This window comes from Opisthocomus hoazin, chromosome 13 (genome assembly GCF_030867145.1).
Source record: "Opisthocomus hoazin isolate bOpiHoa1 chromosome 13, bOpiHoa1.hap1, whole genome shotgun sequence".
Classification (NCBI taxonomy): domain Eukaryota; kingdom Metazoa; phylum Chordata; class Aves; order Opisthocomiformes; family Opisthocomidae; genus Opisthocomus; species Opisthocomus hoazin.
Genome location: NC_134426.1, coordinates 20,907,776 through 20,927,540, shown reverse-complemented (window position 1 = coordinate 20,927,540; position 19,765 = coordinate 20,907,776). Strand labels below are relative to the sequence as shown.

General features: G+C 44.5%; 1 protein-coding gene across 1 annotated transcript in view; it reads right to left on the bottom strand.

The window, feature by feature from the left end:
* LOC104327587 (uncharacterized) overlaps positions 1-19,338 on the bottom strand; it is a 38,165-nt gene extending 18,827 nt beyond the window's left edge. Inside the window, exons 1-2 of the mRNA XM_075434454.1 lie at positions 19,257-19,338; positions 264-1,258 (exon numbers count right to left, since the gene is read on the bottom strand). Coding sequence (XP_075290569.1) covers positions 264-1,258; positions 19,257-19,334 — 1,073 coding nt within the window. The 5' untranslated portion in view covers positions 19,335-19,338. The remainder of the gene's footprint in view (positions 1-263; positions 1,259-19,256) is intronic.
* Positions 19,339-19,765: the final 427 nt, after the last annotated feature.

Genomic DNA, 19,765 nt, shown 5'->3' with positions numbered 1-19,765 from the left:
ATAATGCCCAAGAAAGTCCTCACCCTTCAGGTATTTCTTCAGGAAAAAGAAAATAAACTGGAGCTGTAGAACTGGGAGAGAAAACTGAGCCGCCTAGGGCAGGAGTAATGGTTGGCATTGAGCTCCTCTGTATCCACACACTTTACTATGTTTAAAGGACAGCAAGCATTAGCAGAGGAAAGGACATGTAACTTTGTTTTCTGGTCTTTTTCCTGTATGGATAATATCACATGCTTCAAAGGCTCAGATATGCACCATCTTACCTGCAACCTATGCAGAGGGCAGAGAGCAAAGCAAGGGCAAAGACGACGATCCCTGTTATAATTGCCAGCATCATCATGCTTTCCTTTCTCTCTTGCCTCACAGCATCTACAGAGTTTGGGTCGGTGATGTTCTTGTATTCGAAGAGCATTGCAAAGCCTCGGCCCCGGTTTGTGGTGGTGATCAGTTCCATGATAACCTCAACCATTTCCAGAGATGAACCAAAGACCATGGTCTTGTTTAAAGGTGAATTTGGTCCACAGAAGCGAGAGGAAAATGTGATGAGATCGGAAACATATAATACATCGTGGGGACAGACGTCCACTGCTGACTGAGGGCTGGAGGAGATTTCCACAGGCAGTATTGTTGTGGGAAGAGTCCAGCTCTCTACTGCAACTTCATCTCTCTCACTAGCAGCTAGGTGGGCAAGCAAGATTTTCCCTTTCAAATCTTCTTCTATTTCCAGGCCACTGGTATTTTGCCTCTGCACTGTGGCACTACCAGCCACAGAGAATGGCAGTTCTTCTGGTTGAGCCTCGATAATTGCTTTGGGTTCCTTCATCTGCTTCGACTGGTTTTCTTCAGATGCTTGTTTGGCTTCATCTTTTTTTGACGTGGCTCCTGTAAGTTCATCCAGGTGACTAGCAAGGTCCTTTGACTGATCTCCTGTGCTGCTCAGATTCTGAGCCACCTTCGACATCCAGGTTTGGAGGGAGGGTTTTGTCGTTTGGAGAGCAAAGTCTAGGTTTTCCTCAAGAGAAGGCATGTCCTTATTTCCTGTTTTAGCTGGGGCTGAAAAGCCATCCCAGGGGGTTGCAGTTTCACTAGAGCTCTCAAAAATGTCAAAGTCAAAAATTTCCAGAATAAGATGGGTTCTCATGGGAATGAAAAATTGCCAAACGCAGTGTGTCCCTGGGTAGTAGTTGTTTGGAAAACCTGGTGACAAAATCAGGCCTCTTTCCATCGATTCCACCACTGCACCACAGGAATAATATACCTGGGAAATAAAACAAATCAGCTTACATCTTGCCAGAGATGATACACAGGGTGCAGCCTGCTAGACCTGCTGAAGGTCCTAATTTTTTCTTCAGGGACTGGTATAAGATCATCTCAAGAAAGACGAATTCATAAAGCTTGTTCAAATCTATCCTCTACTTTCCCATTTGGAATGTTAATCCAATATGTCTAATAGGGCCAGCTAGTCTTGGAGACTATGGAAAGTGTATATTGAATGATCAGTCTCCACAGAGATATAAGCCAGAGGGCTAATTCATATAATCTTACTTTCTACTGCTGATCATAGTAGCAGCCATTTGTGCTGTTGGCGAACATACAACTTTCTGACCACACAAACAAGTTGCCCTAGACAGTTGGTTGTGTGACAAAAATCTTAAGAAGCTAAAGAAAGACTGTGTCACCACAGCATCTTGAACTCTGTGTTATTTTCATTACAAAAACAATCTTTTAATGTAAAAAAAAAAAAGAAAACAACCTTGCATTAATGATTTTCCATGATTCATCCACCCAACTCATCTTCTGTTTCAGACATTCAGCCATATTTCCTTTAATAGGCAGTAAAATCTAGGTGGGTTTGATTGGGTAAATTGTCTCTTCTTCAAATGCAAAGCCTCTCAAAGTGGCTATAGCCAGATATCCATTCTCACTGGTAAGTTAGCAATCAATGTGCATTTTACATAACACAGCAATAGACCCATGTGAAATTTGCTAGTTGTTCTTTCTCATCAACAGCCTGCAGAACCCAAAGAGGAAGAAAGCCCGTAGATGGTGGCCCTGACTACCATGCTGCTTCTTCCCTAAAGGTACACGAGGCTGTTTTCACACATCATCTTTAGAGCTACCTTCTCCCAAAGACACTCTTGGAGCCTTTTTTCAAGATTCTTTCTTAAATTTGGAGAGCGCTGAGCCCTGTCTGCTCCTTGGGCAATTGTTTTTGAAAAGGGGGAAACGTAAGTCAGAAGCACTTAGGTCACAAGCCCTGTGTAAGAGCACAGGTTTGCAAGCATTAATTGGAAAAGAAAGGGAATGCTTTGGGTTTGGTAGGGTATTTTTGTTGGAAATGATTAGTTGTCTTGGTCTGTTATCTATTTACACACAAAGGAAGCTTGGCAGTGGAACAAACAAAGCTTATGAAGTCCATATAAAGCCATGAAGATCAAAATACTCTAGGTTTTTTTTCCTCCTAGTCCCTCTCCTTGGCTCATAATGACGTGGAAAGAAAAAAAAAAAAGCAATGCCAAATGTTAGAAACCTTTAAATAAAACCAAAAAGGCAGACCTGTTCTGCAAGGCATGAACTTTATTTTCCAGCAGGTGCTTTTCATATTCTGAGGGATTTCAGGGTGGATGGTAGGACGGCAATAGAAAAGGACCAAAACAGCAACATGGCTGGAAACTGTATCCTGTTTTCAACTTGAAATCCAGTCTTTGACTTTTAAAAGTCTCATTTAAATCAAAGCTTATGTTAATTATAGTGGAATAAACTACCGGCTTCTCATTTAAGGCACCTGGGCTGGACTATGGCTTGAAGTCTCAAGTGGAAAAGAAACCACATTCATGTGCCAAAACTAGATTATTCTCTGTCTGATGCCTTTGGAGTCTCACAGCACGGAATACCAAAACAAGTGAATAGAAATTTACTGATCTTTCCTCTCAGAGGTAAAATTTTGGTGTTTAGTCTGAATTAGCTAGTTCATGGTAAAAGTCCAGGTGAAAACAGCAAAACTTTATGTCAGTTTAAGAGGCTATAGTTCCTAACATTTAGATCCATTCAATAATTCACATCAGAACTACAGATGCATTTGTTGTCACTTCGATTTTACTGCAATCTAGCTGGTTTCCAGTGAACATACTCCTCTTCCCTTACGAGAAGACTGCTCCTACACTTGGAAGAAGCAAAGGGGGGCTTTTCTGTTACTTCCCTCATATTTCTTCCCTCCGTCCCAGAGTATCAGTGCAGAGTTGCCTTTGTCCCATGGTACTCTTTTGAGCTCACTTTTAAATAAGACATTTGCATAGCAAGAAACAGTAAATAATGCCTAACTTTTCAACTAAAATATGTATGAGTTTTGGAGCCAGAATGTGCAGCAGAAGTGTTGCTATTGCAGGGTGGTACTCCTGGATGTGGGAGGATTACAGATTGGCCCAAACCTCCTTAAATTAGGAAAGAATGAGGGTTGAGATTTTATTTTGAGGAATATGTGAACTGATCTAGTTGTCTTTTTTCAGACACTGAGAAGGCGCGTGGAGGCGTTCGCAGCCCCACCTCTACTACAGAAGACTTTGTTAGCACCCAAAAGCAGCAGCCGTCAGTTCAGTGGATCTTGTGGGATTAATCACCAAAGTGCTGAATGGGTAAGTGCATCCCCCCACAAACCCCTCGCCCCCACTCCCAGGATAGGCTCCCTTTCCTGCCTGCATTTTCACTTGAATCTGCTATCGTTCGGAGAGAAATATCTCATAGACCCTGCACACATCTGAGGAGCCTCAGCTACAAACTGAAAGGCCTCTTGTTCCCCTATGAGCCACATGGCCAGCAGTTGGCTGCAATATCTAGCTGAATCCCGCCAGGTACCCTGCATCGCTGAAGCTGGGCAGGGGGGGATTTGTGCAATGTGTGCGTTCCAGAAATATGGCTGAAAGGTCATGATGGTGGAGGAATTGTTCATTTGTTATGGCTTGGGAGACTGAAGAGATTCAAGACTTGCTCGGAAAAAAAAAAAACCCACAAGGGAGAGGAAATGCAAGACAGATCTGGGCGGGGGGGGGGAAGGGGGAGGATTTCTGATGAATTTATAATCCACAACTGAATGACTGACAAAACTGTTTAGCTCATTTGATTCATCCATTATGAAGGCTGAGCTTCACCAATTACAGACAGATGTTCCCTTCTGCAGCAATTTATAGACTCATGGGTTTTTGACAGTGGCATGCAAAAAATTTGGCACATTTTTAATCTTTGCAAATCATAGGTGGTTGTTTTTTTAAAAACAACACTTGATATATGCCCACACCAATTAGCTCAATTATGAGCAGGGAGAACCAGGTTACCAGTTCTGTTCATCTGCTTTTCAGTACTTCCCGCTCTGGCTAGGAGTCCCAGGTGTTTAAAACAGTTGGGTTGAACCGAACCTCCAGCCCGCTGTGGCCAGATATACCCTACCTGACTTCTGAATTAGGGTAACTGGGGAACAGCATTTAGCAGGTTGCAGAGGAGTAACTCAAATCTCAGCTGTTGCTTCTTGGGCAGAAATAGAATGGTTGGATATTTCAGAACATGCTAAGACATTGCATTTCCCCTTTTCACACTACACAGCCCACTCAGAAGCTTAAATCCATGCCCATTACTAAAACTGCTCCTTTGTCACGCACTTACTTCCTCCTGTGCTGACATTTGGAGTCTCTAGAAATGAGTAGTTAATACCGGCATCAGCTTCGAGCTACCTGAGATACACAAACATAAGGAGTTCTGAGGCGCCTGCATCAGGAAACACAGGAGCAAGGAGTAAAAGCAGGACCTCCTGCTAGTCCTTCACAGATAATCCTGGCAGTGGTGTCCCGATGGTGGGATGAATGCTCTGCTGCCCTCTGAAATGCAAGTTTGAAACAAACCCACAGGAGATGCAGTCGTACAGAGCCTGGGAGTTTTTCTTAAGCAGACAGCTACATTGGGTTGGAACAGATGCAGCCACAAGTGACTACAAGGCATGGATCCAAAATCTCACCCAGGCACCAGTGTCTCCTTCCCAAGGAGCACCATCTCTCTCAAAGAAAGAGCAAACCCTTGATATAGAGGGGTGCTGCAGAAAGCCAGTATGTGATTTCTTCAAACTGAACACTATACACCAAACTGTTCTTGAGAAGCAGGTGGCACTAACAAAAAGCAGAATTCTCATGCAGGAAAAGGGGAAAATAATTGTCTTGGGCAGATGGGAGGTTATTGTAAGGCCCAACCAAATACATCCACAGGAAAGAATAGTTATCATCATCCGAGTAATATAACCCTCGACTCTCTCTCCACTTGCACAACTCTTACAAATGTAGCCCTGGTGTCTCTGCATTATTCCAAAAATCAACACATTCTAAGGGAATCCTGCTAAGAGGAGAATTTAATTAGCACCCTTTCTTTAATCACAATTACTGCCAAAGAAGTCACCAGACTAGAGCTAGAGCAGAGGCACGCACAGAAGCAAGCCCTTCATTTTGCCAGAACAGGACAAGTTCTTCCAGCACTTTACATCAAAGCCAGGACACCCTCCAGGCTGCTTCCACCAAAGCAAAGCCACGTTCACCCCTTCTACAGCATGCTCAAAACCTGCCGGATGGTCTTGCAAAAAGCCATGAATGGCAGGTCATGGCAGTCTCCAGCTTCAGCAGTGGGTACCAGCCTCAGCCTCAATCACTGGAAGCAGGCAGGGCTCAATTTCTTAAGCTTCTCTGTCCTGCCTCCAAGAGAGAAATGCTTCTGGCATGAGGCGATGCTGGGAGCCCAGAAGGAATGTGAGGAGGATGCTGGGACACATAGCTGGTAAGGTAAGATGACGTGGCCATGTGGTTTAGCTTGTAGACATAAGCCCTGCTGAAGAGAATTGGAAACAAAGTGATGCAAGGTCCTGGCTAGGGAAACTCTCAGCCCATTTCTGCTCATAGTTTTTGCTGAAGCCTGAAAAAGGTGAAGTAGTGACAAATTTTCTTCATTCATAGTAATGCTGGTTACAAGGAGCTGCTGTTTGCAGCATCCTGGAAGGACGCTGTCCTGTTGCATCCCATGCACAATCCCAGAGACTGTTTATTTTTAAAGTGTATTTATTTCAAAGAAGAGGAAAGAGGACCTCCTGTTGATGTTTGTCATTTGTCTGCGAGCACAATCTCAGATTCTCTGGCTTGGGACCTGTCCAATGTAGTTTGGTTTCTTTTATAACATGCTCACCCGAGAAATACCAGGTTGTCTTGGTGCGTACCCAGAGTCAGGGTGAAAGCCTCAGCAGAGGAAACTGGAGACACACAGTGGAGCCACTGAATTTCCAAGACATCCCCAGAGGCCAAGCCACAGGCTTAATAGGGATACCTAGTTGCAGGCTTGCAAGGAAAAGATGTGCAAAGATCGTAACCCACTTTGCCCTCATTAGTGACTTCTGCACGTCTCAGTGTCTGTGCATTTCTCACATGTATTTCCAGTTTCAGGCAGACTTAAAAATGTCACTTCCACTTCTTTTTAGAAATGACAGATAAGCATTAATCCACTCTATTTCAAACTGACTGAACATTTAAGAGGTGCTGCATTTCTTAGTCTTTTCAGGAACAGACATGTATTATCTGCTTATCCAAGTTAAAGGGCTTTATGGTCTTTGCTTGAAGACTGTACTGGAAAGATTTAATACTAGAGTAATGAGTGAAGGTAAGGGTAGAAGCTATTTATGCAGACCTTAGGCTCTTGAAAAAAAAAATCACTCTGAAATAAAAATACATGGTTATGATCCTGTACTTTTGACTGAAAGATTCTTTTCTATTTTGTCCCTTCCTGCAAAATAGCCCCACTGCACAAATGACTTTTTTTTTTTTTTTTTTTTGAGTAGGAAAGAGAGAACCCCTCCCCATGTAAACTTTTTGCTTCATTTAAAAAACAAAATCTGCTGCAGCTGCCTGATGCCAGAACAGGACTGCAAGCAGTATACGGCAATTCTACAGTAGCCTTATCTTGTCAGCCTACAGCTGATTCAACAGCAACCATAGAGGTATGCAATTAGCTTCTGGACAGAGATGGATGCACTCTTAGAATCCAAGATTGTTCAGCCTGGATGACTAAATTTAGCTATCTGAGCTCACTGTAGTATCAACGGGATGAAAATCCAGCAAGCTTTATTTAGGACCTCTCATCCCTCCAAAATTAAAAACGTCTTCTGTGCACACATGCACGCATGTGTTCCTTTCAAAGCCTTGGCAGCGCTTTGAGAATACCTCACCAGCTCATTCACATTTTATTCTGCCCGAGGGATCTTTTTAAAACGCTGGCTTCACCAACATCTTCGCAATTGCTCAGAACACGCAGGGTGAGATATGGCACCTCGATTATGTCCCCCTTCTCCCTCCAAACATAGGAGGTTCATTGTGAGTTAAAGATCACTCGGACTCATGAGGACATTTGAACAGAGCTGGCCACCTGGGGTGAAGCATGAAGTGGCCCAAACTTTCAGCCAGAGCAGAAAGAAAATGCTAAAATTAGGGTTTTAAAAAGGAAAGGAGAAGGAAAAAGGGAAAGTGGTCACTCCACGCTCCCAGCTTGGGAGGGGCAGGGGGGAAGGAATATAGGCAAGTCTTTACTTGCTGATGTGGCTGGAACTAGCTGCAAAGCCACCAGAAATACAATTCTTGTGGTTCCCAGCAAAAGCCCCAAGTTCTCCTCTCACAGTATTTCCAAGTTTGGGAAGTCTGAGCTTTTTGGATGCTCATCAAATGCAGGATCTGAGGAAAGACTATCCCAAGAGTAAGATATAAAGCTGCAGTCTGTTAGTTTAAGAAGTGACCACATTTACTTCACTAGCTGACTGATCTAGAGATCAAAGCTGGTAGGATTTTTTCCAAGTAGAGGACAAAGTTAATCAGAGACTTTATAAAATTAGTGCTCTACTTAATTTTGCATTTTCAGCTCATCTTTACACGGAGGGTTTATTTTCCTTCATTAGCACGAACTAGATACCAGCAGCAGCACATCTAACCTATTTTCCCACCTGGCAGTACAAGAATTCCTGGAAGTGCCTTGGAATCGCCATTTCCTCCTCTGCCGGACTGCCTTTGCTGTTTAAGGCATGAGACAACAGCAAAAGGAGACTCTTTAGCCCCTTATTAGCAACTCTTCAAGTATCCCTTGGTGCTTGAAAGTAGCAGACCTGGCAGAAATACATTAGGACGTGGGATTGACGGAGTATAAAAAAAAATTTGCTGATGCTTTGCTTAGTTATTAGGAGAGAGTTGTCCCCATCTCCTTTTTCCAGTCCTTAACTATGATTTTTTTTCAGACTGATCTTCAAAAGTTCTCAACGATTATGCGAGTATCCTGCTTGCGAAGGGGTCTCCCTCACCCTCCCAATAACCCTGTCCCAACACAAACCCATATACCTGCACACACACTTCTTATTCTCTCCTTGCTCCCTGAGCAAATTCACATAAACAAGCACTGAACAGGGTTCAGTTGTGGGACCCTGAAAGTGGGCCGAGGATATATTTAGTTTTAATACATTTATGGTACCAGAGCAGTTGCACTCATGTTTTTAAACAAGGCTCTAATATTTCTTGAAGTGAGTGCAACCTGCTGGATTTAAGCAAAACCTGAACGGCAATTTTTAACAGATGCTCTGTTATTTCAGTGGTGGGTAGCAGCAGTTCCACCATGTGAAAGTGATTATGGATGTGACATTTCCACTCTGTAAATCCCATTTTCAGGAAAGAACCTGACTCTTCTTATATTCCTTCTTGGCACACATCAGACAGCTTCCCAGGGCCCTGTTTTCACATATATCACCAAGTTTTCTATTGTTTTTAATGGTTTACAGGACATTTGAAGAGAACAAATACGCAGGTAGAAAGGGAAGGGGACTATGAACAGCCTGTTGCTGCAGGAGATGAGGGAAATAAAAATATTGTTAGAAGAGTAGAGGAGGGAAGCAGGAATGCACTGCAGCAATTGGAGCAAAGAATGCCAAGTCTGAATGAGACTTCAGGACTTGGAGGCCCAAATATGCCTCAGACTGTAGGCATGCTATTTTCTCTTATTCTTTCCATATGCGACTGCTGCAGCTGAGCCCTGAGCTCAAGCATCACAACAAGATTGCTTGGAAGACACTGCTTTATTTCACCAGAGAACAAACAACCTTCTCCTCACTTCTTGGGGGAAAAAAAAAAATCAGAGAGGATGGTAATGTTTGCATACCCTTGGACAAAGGCAAGTAGGCTCCGTCAGGGTGGAAAGGGGCTGGCAGGGCTCAGGATATCCTCACCTGCTCTGGGTCTCTGAAGCCAGCTCCCAGTGCCTGCCTGGCTATGCAGCATTTCCTACGGCATCTTGCCAAACTGTTCGGCAGGCCATTGCCACAACAAATCTCTGTGAATCAAAGCAGCTGCAGGAGAAGTGGCAGGAGAAGGTCAGAGATCTCATTAGACCCATGAGGCCGGGGGGCCCCCCAGCCCCAGCGAGGTCCCAGCTTCACAGCTGTGGTGTGTTTTGATACCTGGCCTCAAGCAGATTTCATAATTGCACCATGAGGTCACCATCCCTCCTGCTTGATCCTCTCTGAGAACAGGAGGTGGGGAAAAGGAAAGTCACAAAAAAACCCAAACATCGGCACTCCGACAACCACCAGGCACGGTGACGCACTCCAGTTTCTGTGGAGAACAACAGACCTCCTCATTTAACTCCAGAGATGCAATGCCTTTTTCTCCTTACAAAAAAATGCTTGTTCCCAGAGACACAAACAGAGGCTGTTTTCTGAACAATCATCCATGGAACAGCACAGCTCTCTATGGCTTGATCAGCAGTATATGCAGCCTGGGCATACATTGTAATTTGACATTTTGTGTTTGCCTTCAGAGCAAAGAGAGGAAGGGCAACCTAATGTTCTACTGCTTTGGGGAGGTTCAGGTGAGAAGCAAAACCAGTTTATCCTTATTAGGCCAGAGATGCCAACCTACACTGTAGTTATGAGCAACGGGCAGAATTTTCTGGAGTAGCCGCAGATATTTAGAGAACCTGACACAAGACTCCTATGTAAGGCCATGAATGAAGATCACCCAGCTCTGGGTGCAAGGCTTTGCTGGCTAATTTGGCTTGCCTCCCTCTGCAGACAAAAGCCAGAGTTGTTTCCTGCAGAGAGAAATTCAGACCAGGAGCCAGAGATGGTCTTAACAGACCTCTCCAAGAATATCTCCCCTTCTCAGCAAAGGTGGGACCTTAGGAAGCTTACTGGGTAACTCAGCTACCTAAAGCTCCATAGATGAAATCTCAGGTTATTGAAAATATGATAAAACCATTTTTGCTCTTTTCCCCATACCATAAACAGGCACAAGTTTTAGTTCTTCCCTTTCACTTCTTCAATTAAGATTCAATTGGATTCACCTACAAGACGTCTTGCAAGTCACAGCTGTGTAAGTCTGGGTAAGCAGAGTCCTCTCTCCTTGTCCAGTTTTTTCTTTGATTTTTTAAGGCTAAAAATTCTTCTGATGAATAGCTCTTCTCTGGGCTTGGCAGCAGCCTGGCAGTCCATGGGTACATTTGCTATCCTGACAGTTTCCCAGGTTGAAGTCACCACCATGGGAGTAACCCTGGCAGTCACTCATTGCTCAGCAATTGTTGCACGCCAAGGTGTAGACACGCTCAGTGGATAAAAAATTGGTAGGATTGTGAAATTCAGATAGAAATGCTCTGGAAGAGACCTAAGCCAAGGCATAGGACATTTCCAATTTTTTCTTTAACTTCATTGATACCCTTACATTCAGGTGCTTTTACTAAAAACTAAGTGCTAAGTCTTACTCTGAACTCTTCCTCATCCTTCACTGCAGCACCACATTGCAATATCAGTTTCCTTCCTCTCATCTCGGTCTGAAAGGGTCAAAGCCAAATTGTTTTTCTATGAAATGATTTCAAAGATCTATTTAACATAAGCAAATCCAGTGCTTGGAAAGACCCACTTGACTAGGCAGTGTTCCTTTGGGGACTATAACTGTTACACTCGTAAAGTATGGCTTTTTTAAGCAGAAACCTGTCATTAGGATCTCATAAATTTATCATGCTATGGTCATGCAACAAATGCAAGTGAGATAGGTCATTATGAGAGCAGTCTGAACATTGGTTTTCTCCTTTCATCCCAACATTATCTTTCATGGCTAAGGAAGCATACAACGTATCTAAGATAACATCCACCAGGGAGTGCTAGAATTCAGGTCAACAACCAGCTTTTTCTTGTGGACTTTTCAGATTGATTCTTGGAAGGAAAAGAAAAAAGAGCTAACTTTTGTGACTGGACACTCAACAGACAAATAGAGATTCTCCAACAAAGATGAAAGAAGCCATATCAAATAAGACCCTACATCTATACAAAGCTCCTATCCCTGTTCTAGGGTTTTGGTTGGGTTTTTTTTCAGAAAATACCCTCATTCAAACATACAAAAAAAAGGTAAAGCTTTAGAAAGAGAAACAAAGGCATCATTTAGAGTGTTTCCTCAGGCAAATAATCACAAATATGATGGGACCATCATAAATAAAAGTAAGGCAGTGTAATGAAGAGTTCAAGATGCCATGGTCATTTGCTTCAGGGTTTTAATAGGTCAGCATAGGTCTTTTTTCTACTAGAGCAAGTTCTCATTAACAAAGTGTACACAACACACCACAGAACAAATTAACAGTAAACGATAGGGTTGGTGGGAACTGATGGGGTGATGAGGGAGTTTCCAGGAGATCAATCTGGTTTTCATTTTCTAGAAACTGAACAAGCCAAAGCAGCTCAAATTAAAGAGTAGAAAACATGGTTAGATTGTTTGAACTGCTTGGTAACCAGACGAAATATATAACCAAACAAAAGCTCTAGCACTGCAGTAAAAATTTGTTTGTGGAGTTCAGCATGAAAGTCCACTGAGCAAGTCATGTATGTTCATAGCAATCTGTGAAACTAGTGTTCCTAAATTACCTTTATATATATAACCTCCCAAATGTGTGGGGGAGATTTAAATAATGAAATCCATATGCATGGGCAGCTTAGGTGCCCAGAAATGCTTTGCTTTATTTCGAAAGTACCAGAAACAGGAGAAAGTGGAACTGAAAGGCAATCCCATGCAAACTTTGCTGGCCACTTCCCAGGAAATAAATCTGGATCTTTAAAGGCAAACAAAACACACACATACATGTAAACTGGCCTTGCAAAAAAGAAAGCTGCTTGTGCTTGGATTTGCAGCTGCATGACCCTATTGTTTCATCCAGACACGTCAGATGTTTCACATGTTGGAAGTCTATTGTACAAACAGATGGAGAAGAAAACGTTCCACATGTGAAAGCCAAAACCTGCAAATATTCTGTATTCCCACTAGCATGCTGCAGAGCTGTTCCTGCAACTCTTTGGGAACTGGATCATCGTTTCATTAAATGGCACCAGCAGGTGAGAGGGCTTATGCAGACGATGTGGACAGTGATCCTTAAAAAGCAGACAACGGAAAACCCTCTCCTTTTCATGCAATATTTTTAACCAGGCTTCTAAATGAGCCATTGCTACAGCTGAGGCTGCCCATTCAGAGGTCTGTTATGATCTGAACGCACATCCTCGGTTTTGGATGGTACATAAACAGCAGCACTTTTCCCCACCTCGCTGTTCCAGGATTAATCTCCTCTTGTGCACTCTGCAAAGGGATATTTCCAAGACTCCGCCTTTGCCAGGATTTCAGAGAGCAGGATGCTTGTAAATTTTACTTTACTGCCTACACATAAGGAGACACCATGAGGGCACAGCAGGGAGGGTGTGGGAGCAAGCAGAAAAAAGTATCACAGATACTGCAGCCAGAGGAAAAACTAAGCACTGGGTTTGTTGTTACAGGGTCCCAACCAGTGAGCCGTTTATTTTTCCAAATAAATCTGCTTTGCAGACATCCTTTCTTCTTCCCCATTCAAGTTTCAACCAGGAAACCTGGAATAAGTTACTGTTGATTTCAGAGGCAAATCAAAGTGTTCAGCCTGCTAAGCTTGCATTTAAAGTTCGTCTTGATGAGCAACTCCTTGGGGCCCTTGTATTCAAATAGTGAGGTCTCAGGTTCACCTGAACTGCCCACCCATGCAGATCTATAATACAGGCAGGAGGACAAGGGGATGGGCAGCCTGGGCTTCAAGCTCAGTTCTAACAGTAAAGGATCCACATTTTAACTTAAATTCAAAAAAAAAAAAAAAAATCCCTTTAATAAAAACTTACACAGTCATGCAAAACAGTGGAATATTTACTAATCAAGACTGGGAGAGGGCTGGGTTTAAGTAGCACAAGTGGATCAGATCTCCTGTTGCTAATCCCAAATTAAGCATTGTATGGAGCCGGCACACCCTCCTTGGAAAGGCTGAGCAATCAGCTTTCTGGGATTTGGATCAGGCTGGACTTTCAGAGGCGTTTCATCCCAGATCTCCTGTATTCAGGAAGTTGTCCTTATTGGTATCCTTGGCACTCGACCCTTGCTACAGTCCTGCTACTCCTTAACAGATTAATGAAACACAAACACTACAGGAACAGATCAGTAAGAGGTGTGTGAACTTCCAAAAGTCCCTTCTTCAGAGCTCTCAGTGCTTCTGAATGGAAGCTTGTACCAGCCCATTTTGTTTACCTGGTTTGATGTTGCAACCTGGCTGCTAATATAAAGAAATTAGAAGAATAAAATACTGCATGGAAATGAGATAGCGCAGCAGGTTATGGCTTGCATACGGCAAATTTGCTTTTGTTTTGCCACTTTGAACACCACCCACCCCTGCTTTATATTGAAGCGTAATGGTGCTGCTTGTACTCCCCCAGGACCAAGGATTTCACATAATTTAATAGTTTCGGTAATTAGATATTTGTGAAACTCTGAAATCGTCTGATGAAAGGTGCTGTAAAAGCATTACCTACTCTTCTACCGTGAAAGGACTCCACCCAAACCCAAATACAGATGTTGTCCTCAATGTGCATCATTACGAATCCAAACCAGCAGTACTTATGGCCTGATTTAAATCCTCCTGAAGTCCCAGATGACTTCCATGAGCTCCAGTAGGGCCCCAGGAATTCTAGAAAGCAAATACAGGCAAATTATCCTTTTCTCCTCTCAAAATCGGAACCTCCTTTTTGTTGGCAATGACATGAGTAAGGATATTCAAAATGAACCACAAGGCCATTCACTGCTGAGAGCTCGTAAGAGGAATTATAACGTTCTTACATTGAGTTTGAGAACCAAGTCTGCTAGGAAGGCGTCTCCCTGCTGCTGTATAATTGTTCCACATACTAACACAAGACCCTATAGTGCCCTGTCCCTACTCTACCCTCCTCCTGCCATGAATTGGTACAAGTAGAAGATTACTTTTCTATGTAGTACTTCCTATACTCAAGGAATTATCTAAACACCAAGTTGAGTATTTATTATTTATTATTATTTATGGACCTGAGATATCAATGGATAGACTGACCTTGTAATAATAATAGTGTGTAATAAGTAGAGTTGCTGTACCAGACCTGGTCTAGCTACACAACTGCTGGGTAGCCACTCTCTGGTACCAAACATGCCACAAATTCTTTTTTTCAAGAAAAGGACGCAGGAAGAGACTTCAACATTTTATCACCATTCCTGGTCTGTCACACAAAGAAGCAGTGGGGAGAATAGTAATTGTTTTTTGGTTACCACAGGAAAGTTTGTTTGCTGTGTCTTTTTAAATCAGTGCAACAGGATTGTTTGCTTCAACCTACTTCGATAGTAAAGAAACAAAAAATTACTTCAGCATTTTCATCCCAAGGATGGTTGGCATCTCTAGTGGTACTGCACTTTTTACTCCCTCTGCATAAAGATCACACACACCCTTCCAGAAATCTGCTGCCACTGGCTTACTTCTCTTAGCTTGGCTGCTGCTTCCGTTGCCGGCCTTGGCAAACGAGAGAATTACGGTTCAGCTCTACAGAGTCCCATGTGCAATGCAGGACTTGAGGCCAGCCTTGTCCATCTTCTCAGCTTTCAGTTTCTTCAGTGCTTCAGTAATTAGAATTATCAGGACTAAAACACTGTGGACATTCTTGCTGCTTAGCGTGAAGCTAACAAGAGAGCGCCAGATTTACAACATTCTGGCCAGACAGAGGATTAAAAAAAAGTTACAAATCGTTGCCCAGTTCCAGGGATACATACTCCAGGATCTTATTTCGCCAGAGACTCCACGTGAACTTTAGCCTCTAGGAGAAATCTGCCTGCATTTTTCTAATTGAAATACCAGTCAGACCAGTGGCGGGATGCAAACTAACATGCATGAAAAATAAAGGTTCAATGACCCAAATCAATTATGTTTTAAGGGCACTGCTCTGGACTCAGTAGTAAGTACTTCAAACAGGAAAAAGAACTAAATAGGATCATTCATTGAATTGACCTGGAAATGAGACTGAAATTTGATAAATAAGAAGTTCAATGCAAGCCAGTTTTATGTACCAACTGTAGTGGATTAAAAGAAAAAAAAAAAAAGCCCAGATATTTCCTAGACGGAAATAATGTTTCAGACTTCTGGGTACTAAAGTGAACAGTGCAATAAACCATAGCAATTCTCACACCTTCCTTGAGCACAGGCAGCATTACACAATTTACTTCCAGACATAAAAAAAAAGGCAGTTTATAGAAATCCTGAAACTGCATCTTTATTAAAATAGGACAACCTGCAGATCTTCTGTATAAAACAAAAATAATAATTTAAAGCAGAAACAACTTCTGAAGATCAGAACCAGCTACTGTGGCTGGATTTTTAAAGCACGTATGCACAAGCTAAACAGCTCTGCTGCTTCAGGATACATGAATATAGCTGCTCCCCAAACTGGCTGAACATCCAAACTCTCCGCACAGTAAATATCTGCCAAGGTACATTGTAAACACAATAGTGAGCAGCTATGGCAATTAATCAAGGTGTAAAGAAAATAGGAAAGACCTATCATTTCTCTACTCCTAAAGCACAAAGTACTTTCACAAACAGTGACGAGATTAATAGATACCAAGTTCATTGCCAACAAAACTTTCAGATTCTTTGAAGGTGCCTTATTTGTCTTGACAGGCTTAGTTTCTTGAGACAGAAAGGTAGCCTGGTGTGCACATACAGTGCTTTACAGCGACCTATAAAGCAAAAGCTACCTGGGCCTAAAAATTCCATTAAGCTGCTACTACAATAACCCACACACCTGGCAGCAGCTGGGATTGGAACCAGATGCGCAGTACATCTGGTAAAGAACAGGGCTGCTGCTAGCAGACACCGAGCCACGAGGAACGTACTTTTCCAGCCCAGCATATGGCTGGAGAGACTTGATAAAAGTTACGTGTTTTTTCCTCCACTTTTCTTACAGCAGAGGTTGACCACGAACAGACCTATTGTGTGTCAGTTCAAAACATTTGAGAGTTTCCATGTCCTCTCCCCCCCAATCAGAAGTGCATACTTTGCTGCTTCAGTTGCATAATTTACTGATTCAGCTGCATGCTTGGTTGATCTGGCAGGAGACTAGTACAGTAGCTGAGATTCTGGATACATTGCCAATTGTGCAGCATGCTTTGTTGATCTGGGCCGTAGAATTTAATAGCTGAAATTTCATACACTTTACTAATCAGCCCACATTCTTTGCTAATTGAGGTGCATATTTTAGTAGTTGATTTTTTTTTTTAATCCTTCACTGATCTTGGGAAGGATCCGGCTCCTTCTGAAACCAGCGGGAATTTTGCCATAGTCCTCACTGGGAGCAGGACTAAGACTTCACTAGAGAGTCTAGGATCGCTAAGATTTCTTCTCTTCAAAGAAACAAGAAAGCCTTGATTTTTTTCTTTAAGCCAGCAAGTGAACAGAAGAATACCAGATGAAGGATGGCACTGGCATAGAGAGCTCCTCCGCAGGGATTTGATTAAACAGATAATATTTTATGGACACACAGAGACATAATTTTGATTATGTTATTCTTTCATCAGGCTTACATTCTTCCTTCAGGATAAACAAGCCACTTATCTGCACATCTTGTTCCATCTGATACAGACACGCAGGAGGAAACATCGTACAGCTTATCTTCAAATTTTCTTTCATTTGATCTAAGTTCTATTTTTATATTGCTGTAGTACTCACTGAAGGATTCCAGAGAGAGCTCTGCTTTGCCAGAAAACACGTTTCAAACATTCATGATACCCCACAGCATCCCGAAGTTCCTCAACTCTGACAGAGACCACCTTCCTGGATGAAAAGAACAGTTCAGTTTCCTATACCTCATGCAGCTTTGCCCTTTCCAAGGGAGTTTCTGTTACGTTTTTATATTGTTAACTCTAAGCCAGAAGACAATTCATTCCTCATAAATCTTTGAACACCTTTCTTCAGCTGCTAAATTGAACTAGATTTGAACCACCAACTTAGAGTGGGACGTGTATTTTTTTACTAGCATAGCAACATTATCAGAATGTAGCCCAAAAATATAAAAATAATAAAGCCTACGCAGCATAGTGCAGTCCTTGATGAGTGAAGAGCAAGTGCAACTAACTCAAAAAAATAACAAAAGCAGGGAGCAAGAGATGTACGCAGGTGCCTGCACACACAGGTTTCACTCTGTCACATTCGGGAAGATAAGCTGTAGAAAATGCCTAAGTTTCATTCTCCAAAATAAATTGTCCTGCATGTTTAGAGACTACAGACAACATGTGATCAAAAGAATGATCGACACAGCAAGAAGTCAAGTCTGGGAAAGTATGCAGGAGACTGCTGCTTCTTCATTAAGGAGGCAGTTTCTTTTCTATAGTGCTGGCGGTCAATACTTCACTAGTTCAGATACTGCCTGATGGGAAATCGAACAGTCCTAACTTCAGAGTTAGAGAACAGCAGGAGTTGGCTAGGAAACATAGAAAAAAAGACAAACCCAGCAAAAAATAGTACAGCTTGCTGATACCTTCAGTGTCCCACCGTTGCCACTCGCACCCAAAGGCACCCCATACAGCTCGTACTTGGTCCACTCCAGGACTGTACAGGCAAAGTTAGAACAAAACTAGCACAAGAAGGATGTAATAACTCCAGGCAGCAAAGCAAGTTATGTAGTTTAATAAGAGAAGTATGCAGCTAGATGAGAGGGTTTTTCATCTCTGGTACCAAACCCAACACGAAAGGGTAAGCGTGCAGGTTGTGCGAGGCAATGCCAAGTTAAAAGAGAAACAAAAGACAAAACCCCGTAACTCTACAATTCAATAGATTTAAGTGTGCACCTTTGTAAAGTTAATACTTAGCACTTCAGTGCCAGAAATGTGGCTTAATTAAGAAGTTCTCGCTGCAGCTATCTTCACTAGGATACCAGAGCGAGATAAAACATCTTTGTTTCAACCACAAAGTCATTGCTGTCTTCATATGTGCTGCGGCAGGGAGCTGGTGTGTCAGGCAGAATTACAATGCTGTTTTCCACCAGGGAAAGCAACCCCCCACCTTTTTTCTTTATATATATATGTATATATATACACACACACATATATATATGTAACAAAAGACATAAATGTATGGAATATTATTTTCCTGTAGTGCAGTGACTCATGTTTTATAGATCTGCAAATCTCTACCAGAAGGGTCAAATCTTGCTGCTGTCAGGGTCCCCAGGAAAAGTCCCACTCACTTCAGCGGGACCAGGACTGCTCACCCTTCCCAAAGCACAGAGCGACCGTTTGCTCTGCAGCTGCTCCCAGTTGCGGGTTACTCTGTGCCTCCTCCTCCGCCTTTCCAGCGCGGCTCTGGTTCCCCCAGCGCCCACCCAGTGGCTCCCAGCCCATGCCAGGATCCCTGCTCTGAGCCCTTCGCTGCCCGCTCTCCCTGCCACAGACGGGGTGCACCAGCCCGGGGAGCGTGGGGACCGTGCCCCGGCGCGGGGCGGTTTGCTGGGGGTCCCCGTGCCGGGCTGCCCCTCGCTGGGGAAGCTTTCGGGCAAGCGCTCCCATTGCTGCCGGGTAGCGCGGGGCCGGCCGTATGGAAGCGGAGAGGGGGGATCCAGCGACAGACCTCCCCCCCCGCAGCACCACGTCTCCCGGCGCCAGTGGCGCGCCCGCACCCCAGCGCCGAGCGGGCAGGGGCCGAGGGGAGCCCGCGGTCCCGGGCAGCGGGGCAGCCCCGCCGCGTCCCTCCTCCCGGGAGCCGCCGCGCATCCTTCGTCCCGGGAGCTCCCGCCACCCCCCCGACCCCCGACCCGCGCCGGATCTCCCCCTCCGCCGCACGCCGAGCCCCGCGCACCCCCTCCCCGTCGGGGCGTTTACCTTGCCTCCCGCCCCGCCGAGGCAGAGCGCGGCGGCCGCCGCCAGCAGCAGCCCCGCGCCGGGGAGGCTGCGGGCCATGGCCGCGCCGAGCCGAGCCGAGAGCCGCGCCGCCGAGCCGAGCCGAGCCGTGTCCCGCCGAGCCGTGCCCGGAGCGGGCGCCGCTGACAGCGACCCCCCGAGCCCGGCCTCCCCGCCCCTCGCCCCCTCCCTCGGCGGCTCCCGGCCCCTGCCCTCCCCCGGGGGGTCACCTGCGGCGGGGAGCGCGGCTGCCCGCGCCCGAGGGGCCGGAGCGGGGTGCCCGGGGCTGCGTCCTCGGCGGGGGACGGGGGGAGGTTCGGGTGCGGGGCTCTGGGGCCGGTGTCCGGGCACTGGCCAGGGCAGCGCGCCCGGCCGGTACCCCCAGTCGGGGGGGTGAGCGGTCGGAGGAGCGGGACGCAGGAAAAGGGCTCAGGTGTTTCCAGGGAGGAGAAGTCACCCCAGCTTCATCCGAGCGCAAAGCAATGGACAGG